This window comes from Pundamilia nyererei, unplaced genomic scaffold (assembly GCF_000239375.1).
Source record: "Pundamilia nyererei isolate P.nyererei 1_Seehausen unplaced genomic scaffold, PunNye1.0 scaffold00083, whole genome shotgun sequence".
NCBI lineage: Eukaryota > Metazoa > Chordata > Actinopteri > Cichliformes > Cichlidae > Pundamilia > Pundamilia nyererei.
This window is the reverse complement of record NW_005187484.1, coordinates 133717-140143: the sequence shown is the minus strand read 5'-3', so window position 1 is coordinate 140143 and position 6427 is coordinate 133717. Positions and strand designations below refer to the sequence as shown.

At 40.8% G+C, this 6427-nt stretch overlaps 1 protein-coding gene across 1 annotated transcript; it reads right to left on the bottom strand.

The window, feature by feature from the left end:
• Nucleotides 1-388: 388 nt before the first annotated feature.
• On the bottom strand, nt 389-5602 carry dhrs13b.2 (dehydrogenase/reductase (SDR family) member 13b.2). Its single transcript, XM_005738301.1, has 8 exons — nt 5487-5602; nt 5192-5365; nt 4845-5120; nt 4367-4696; nt 1892-2239; nt 1726-1815; nt 1572-1591; nt 389-1460 (listed from the first exon to the last, which is right to left on the bottom strand). Exons 1-8 carry the CDS (start codon nt 5530-5532, stop codon nt 1446-1448), a joined length of 1299 nt encoding a protein of 432 aa, XP_005738358.1. The 5' UTR covers nt 5533-5602; the 3' UTR covers nt 389-1445.
• Between the last annotated feature and the right edge of the window lie 825 nt (nt 5603-6427).

Here is a 6427-nt window from a genome sequence, read left to right as displayed (position 1 = left end):
TTTTAATCAAAACTATTCTGTAATTCCACAAAATCGAACAAAACATTTTCATTTCTTTATTGGAGCATGGATTTGATTTGTTTGTTTGAAAAAAAAAAACACACCTGAAGATCATGAACGTGTTCAAATTTGTTCAGAAAACCTTTCTCTGCAGCACTTTAAGTGGTCTACACCACAAGGCACCTTCAAAATGTGATTGCTGCATTATGAACATTGAGTGGTTGCTCCAGCTGTTCTTTACCACCCCTGATCCCAATTGATAAAATGGGTTTCGTTAAGACCAGTCTCTAAAAAGCAGTTCAGACCAAGCAACAGTCCTTCAAGAGTAAAAAATATAAAAAAATAAAAAAGCTGCAGTTCCACTATTGGCCAATTAAGGTTTGCTAAAAAAAACAAATCAACCCCCATAGATTTCCATGTTAAAAAGCATGTTTACAGACTGGTATAGGAAAGTCTCCTCTATGGATAGTTTTGACCTTTCCTTCTCTTAATGTCATGTAATGTGTCATATTTTTCTATAACTCATCTATTTGGACACAAGTAAGGTTTAAGTTAGGGATGTTATATTTGTAATATAATTGTCCGACAAATAATATAACCTGCTGTGTAGTTTGGCATGTTCAAAAAGTTTGTAAAAATACTGGAATTTCACTCTCCAGAACTGAAGCCCCCATTTAGCAGATACTTAATTTAATGAATATTGCTTGCTAACCAAGTTAGCTAGCTAATATCTACAATCTACCCCCATCATCAAATATTGTCTCTTACTGCTCCTAAAAGACAGCCTGGTATCGTCCAAAATCCCAAGGCTTAACCTTCAAAGTGAGGAATCCAGAAACTACTGGGTGAGATCACTGTGGCTACATCCATCTTTTACATACAGTCTGTGGGTTGCGCCAAACAACTTTAAGCCTGATAATAATAGGCTTAAGGTGTCTCTTAGTGGATGATGATTCACATGAATAAACATGTGAATATAGCCATTGCCTAGCAGCAGTGCTGTCCTGCTAATTTGTTGTTCCTGGGGTAAAAGAAAAGGCATTTAGATTAATATTATAGTAAGAAGAAAACAGGAAAATGAATAGGACTCTCTCAGGATTCTAATAAACACAAGAACACACTGATACCGAAGCAAACCCAGTTAATTACAAATAGGAGGAAATGCACAGCAGGCATGTCTATTAGGGCGGACTTAGGTTGTATGGACATGGTTTACTCTTGGCCAAAGAAACCATATTTTACTACAAAACAATCAGACTTTCAGAGTCCATGAAATTAAACTTAAATCAGTGCAACACAAAAACAATCAGTTTCACAGAAACCCAAATACACCTAAAAACTAAAATCAAGCATTTCAGCATTTCTAAAATTAAAAAAAAAAAGATGGGGGGGTGCTGCTGTTCTCACTGATGGGTGTGATGCTCTGCTCAGGCCATCAGCGCTGCTCAGTATGGCTTCTTCTGCTCGTGACAGGCACAAAAACACACACATCATTGAAAACAAAGGTAATTAAATATCATTGTGACTGGTGTCATTACATCAAATGCATTTTTTAAATAATATAATCTTACCTCTACTGCCCTTTTCCTTACTGTGGAGAAAATAAATGAGAATTACTCTTTAGGACATCAACACCTCATGTATCTCCACAAACAGCTAACACATGTAAGCTGTATATGTTTCCAGGAAGCGCTGGTGGGTTTGCGGCCTGTTTATATCACTCACCTGAGTGCAGGTAGCGCAGCATTACAAACAGGATGACCAACAGGATCACAATCAAACCAAGAACAATGTTAAACATCCAGCTCCCTGGCTCTGAAACAGATAACACACATGAGACTCTGCTGCTCCCTACTGATAGTTTACAGTATTACACTGAGACGTCTCTCACCTTCCACATTCAGAATGAAGCTCTTTTTGATGGGCACTTTCAGGGAGTGATGAGAGACACTGCAAGTAAACTGTTTGCCAGACTGCCTGAGCGAAGCCTTGAGGTAGAAGAAAGCTGACAGCGAGTAGGTCCTGTCCTGGTTATGTTTGTGGCTGGACAGTAGGATGTTATCCAGTACCTTGGGCAGAGGAGCACCAACCCTCTGGCCTGACGCTGCCGGGTCCTGCTCGTACCAAACTATCTCCACATCCAAGGGGTAATAGCTGTTTGCCTCACACACAACTTTCTGCTCCTGGCCCTCCTGCAGTGAGAAGGTGGGTCCCACATTGAGGGAGACACGAGGAGGCTCTTAGGAGAGAAAGAATGGAAAATGTAAAAAGTTATCCCAAATGTATGAATCCACAGCTTCTGTGTTCTAAGTGATGGAAACATTAAAAAAATCACACGTGAATTTCATTAACCATCATGGAGGGATGGATGGATAATTGTTATTAATCTCTGTCTCTCTTCCACAGCATGTTGTCTATCCTGTCTTCCTTCCCTCACCCCAACCGGTTGCAGCAAATGGCCGCCCCTCCCTGAGCCTGGTTCTGCAGGAGGATTCTTCCTGTTAAAAGGGAGTTCTTCCTCCCCACTGTCACCAAGTGCAGCTTGAACTGACTGTTGCTGTGAATATAACTGACACAGGAAGCCACTGCTTTAATTTCAAGCTAACAATATAACAAATGAATGAGAACAATGTGTAACTCAGTTGGAGTTAGAGAAGAATAACTCAGTGATTATATGTTGTAGTAGCCAAGAGGTGTGGTCTCTGTGAAGGAGCAATGAAGGATAAACTGGGGGGCTGGATAGCTGTCATAGGGCCGTCATAAGGAAAAGTGTTTGTGATCCCTGATGATCATTTGAATTGGAGACATTTGAAATTTCTGAATATTTGTAAAAGTTGACAGTAAGACACAACTTACTGAGCCACATAGGGCCCACTTTGATCTTAAGCGAGCTGGACCAGTTAAATTACCATTTCTATCAGTGTAAATGAGTTTAACTAATTTCAACAATACATCTCTGTTGTTCTACATGAGACATACAACATACTCCTGTAATAAACTACATTAATCTGTTAGCGCAACTTTTTTGGCTTAAGTTTTTTTTTTTTAAAGTGTAACATTACAGAAAACTCTGGTAGCTCCTTACCTGTAGTGCCCTATAATTATAAGGCAGAAAGTTAAATTTCCTATTTTTATTATTTATTTTACTCTAGAAGCATTGTTTTGTTTTTTAAAAAAGCTGACATTTCTAGAGCAGACAGTAAAAATACAGTAACTTTTCTGTCATTTAATTGTTTATTTGCTATTTTATTGTTGTAGCATGAATGGCCATGGGGGAGTTCTCGCAGAGCAGGTCAGCCACTAATCAGAAGGTCAGTGGTTCGATCCCAGGCTGCCTCCTGGCTGCATGCCAAATATCCTTGGGCAAGATACTAACCCCATGTTTGCCTACTGGTGGTGGTCAGAGACTGTGTCCGGCAGCTGTTCTCTGTCAGTGCGCCCCAGGGCAGCTGTGGCTACAATGTAGCTTGCTATCACCAGTGTGTGAATGGGTGAATGACTGAATGTAGTGTAAAGCGCTTTGGGGTCCTTAGGACTAGAAAAGCGCTATACAAATGCAGGCCATTTACCATTTATCAGCAGGACAACTATAACATTTATAAAAATACAGTTTTAACTGTATTTTTTAAAACTTCTTCTTCAAAGCTCTTCTTCACATTTCCAGTGGCCGATTAGAGTCTTTGCCTAGCTGACCTTATGTCAAACAACGCTAGGCAATGTTTGGATGAAGTCAGGACCTAGAAGGGCAGGTAATATGCTGCCTGAGCATGAAGCACTGAAAGGAGCTGGTGGTGTCAGCTGTGAAGAGCATGAAATGAAAGTAGATGAAATCTCAGCTGAGGCTCATTAAAAGTTCTCAGGGTCCACTGTCCATTCAAGTGCCCATTATCCCTAACTAAAGGGAACCCATTAAACTAATTTCCAGCCCCATTTGTTTCATTCTTGCTGTACAGTAGAGCAGCTTTAAATGATGCACAGTTCAAAATAATCTTGATTTAACTGGGTCTTGAAATTGCTCTTCAGCGCTAACTCCTCCCCCTTTACACCAAGTTTCTTCTGATTGGTTGGACCTTATGAACAAAAGATTAAAACAGTGGATGGGTTGGGCTTCTCTCCTTACAACCACATTAGGGATATCCACTCTCACTGACTTCATACAGATCTAAAAGTAGAAAAACTGTTTAAAGTCTAGATATGGATACTTGTTATGAAAATCTGAAAATCTGACCATGTTTAATATGGAACAGTATGACAGAAAAACTAAAAAAACAAAACAGAATCAGTCCCCTTTATAATCCATTTTTCAGTTTAACTAATGTAACAGGCAGAATTAGTATTAGTACTTTGTGTCATCTGATTTCCTCACCTTCGATGTGCAGATTTATGTCCACACTGCCAAACAGTGGATTCACTGACACTGAACAAATGTAGGTCCCTTCACTGCTCATCTTAGACAGGGGGAGGGTGTAGGTGGCATCGCCAGTCGCCAGAGCCTTCAGCCCAACGCCGCTCCCCTGGGTGTGCCCGGTGCGGCTGGTGTAGCTGAAGAGTTTATTCCTCTCTCCCCGGTGCTGCCAGTGCCACTCCACAGTGATGTTGGCACCCTTGTGGTCAACGTCAAACTGGCAGTGGAGCTTTTGCTGGGACATCAGGCCTGCTTTCACTGAAGGAGTCTTTGTTTTGATGACCATGGCGACTGTGGAAACAGATCTGGTGACTGTCTGCACAAATTTCTCAAAACAAGTGGCCCACCATGTCCCATAACTACACATGCATCATCAACAATAAGTATCATATGATAGATATATTTTTCTGATTCTGAAATCCTCATATGGTGAGTTTACCTGTGGTGGTGAGAACCTCTCTGTCAGGGATGGGGGGCCATTTGCGGTAGTCCTGCTCTCCTGGGGGAGGCTGGTCAGAGGGGTGCCTGAGGAAACCAGTGACTGTAAAGAGGCCCCTGCTGTGTCTGAGGGTACAGAGGAACCAGCGGTTGTACTCTAGGGCGCCCATGACAGGCCAGCGGACATAAATGCCCTCTGTGCTGTATCTGCGTAGCTCACACTCCAGCTGCTCTTCCTCCACCCCCTCCACATACCGCCTCAGGTCCAACTTTGATCCTAGAATAGGACACATGCAGTCAAATCAAATGTCTTTCAGCCTTCTCCTCATGCAGCCTGCAGTAACTCACCAGTGATTAATAAAGTGATGGCGTTTGGGTTAACAGGAGCATCTTCTTTCTGACCAAATTGCAGCATAGCCTCTCTGTGGATGAGTCGAGTCTCAGTGTGCCCCTCATTATTAGTAAACACATGTTCGTCAGTGAACTGACAGGGCAGCCACGGGTTCTGGATACTCCACACACCTAAATCACACAGACATATGCACAAAATCATCATTAAGCATATGATTCCATTCATGCAGTCGAGTGTAGCGTCCACACTAGCTCTAAAAACGCGGTGACAAAGCCTTGCACAATAACTCACCTGCACTTAGATACAAGTAAATAAGGATATTTAAGATTAAACCCATGATTCTTCATTGGTGACCCCGCAGAAAATCCCCTTTAGTTCGGTTGCCACTCGAAGTTTCTCCGGATACTTTCACTTTCATTTTCAAGGAAAAAAAACTGGCTTTGCAGACGCTCCGATCACGTGACAAGCAGCACACAAAGTAAGAGGGAAAATATGAAATTATAATAATATTCGCCGTTAAATTGCACTAGTTTCAACGTTAGATTGTTAAAACCCCTAGTTATTGTTTTGTTTAGTAGTAAGCTGTGTCCAGTGCGCACTACTGTGTGACAAGTTACTCACAAAATATCCATAATCATGCCCACAGTTGTATTTCTACAGAGGTTTCTCCACACTTCTCAACGAGTCAACTGTAGGTTATGCTTCCATTTTTTTACGCCATCAAACTCGTAGTACTGCCTTTGACCTGAGGTGTTGCTGTGAGTGCACCAGAGCACATCCACAGCCACAGCACAGGAAGGTTTTTTTGTTTTTTTGTTTTGTTTTTGTTTGTTTTGTTTTGTTTTTTACAAAAAACTTTATTCATGAACAATAGCACAAGAAACAGGCAAGAAACTTAGAGTATTCATCAAATAAAAATCATGTGTAAAAACTGTGTGTTTAAGAAGCTAAAACAAAGTTATAAACTATCAGAAAGCAGGAACTTGTCTCAAATTAATTTAAAATGGCCAGGTAAAGCAACTTCTGTATTTATTTTTATTTAATGTTAATAACTGTACAGTACTCTGTTTTTGGTAACTATTGTCCATGATGTAAATATGTAAAAAAAAATGTGTATGCTTCTGTTCTGTGTCCTGTGTGTCCTATTTGTTTGTATACAGTATGTGTTTTTCTTGCTGCTGTTACAACCAAATTTCCCCTTCTGGGACAATTAAAGGATTATTCTATTCTAT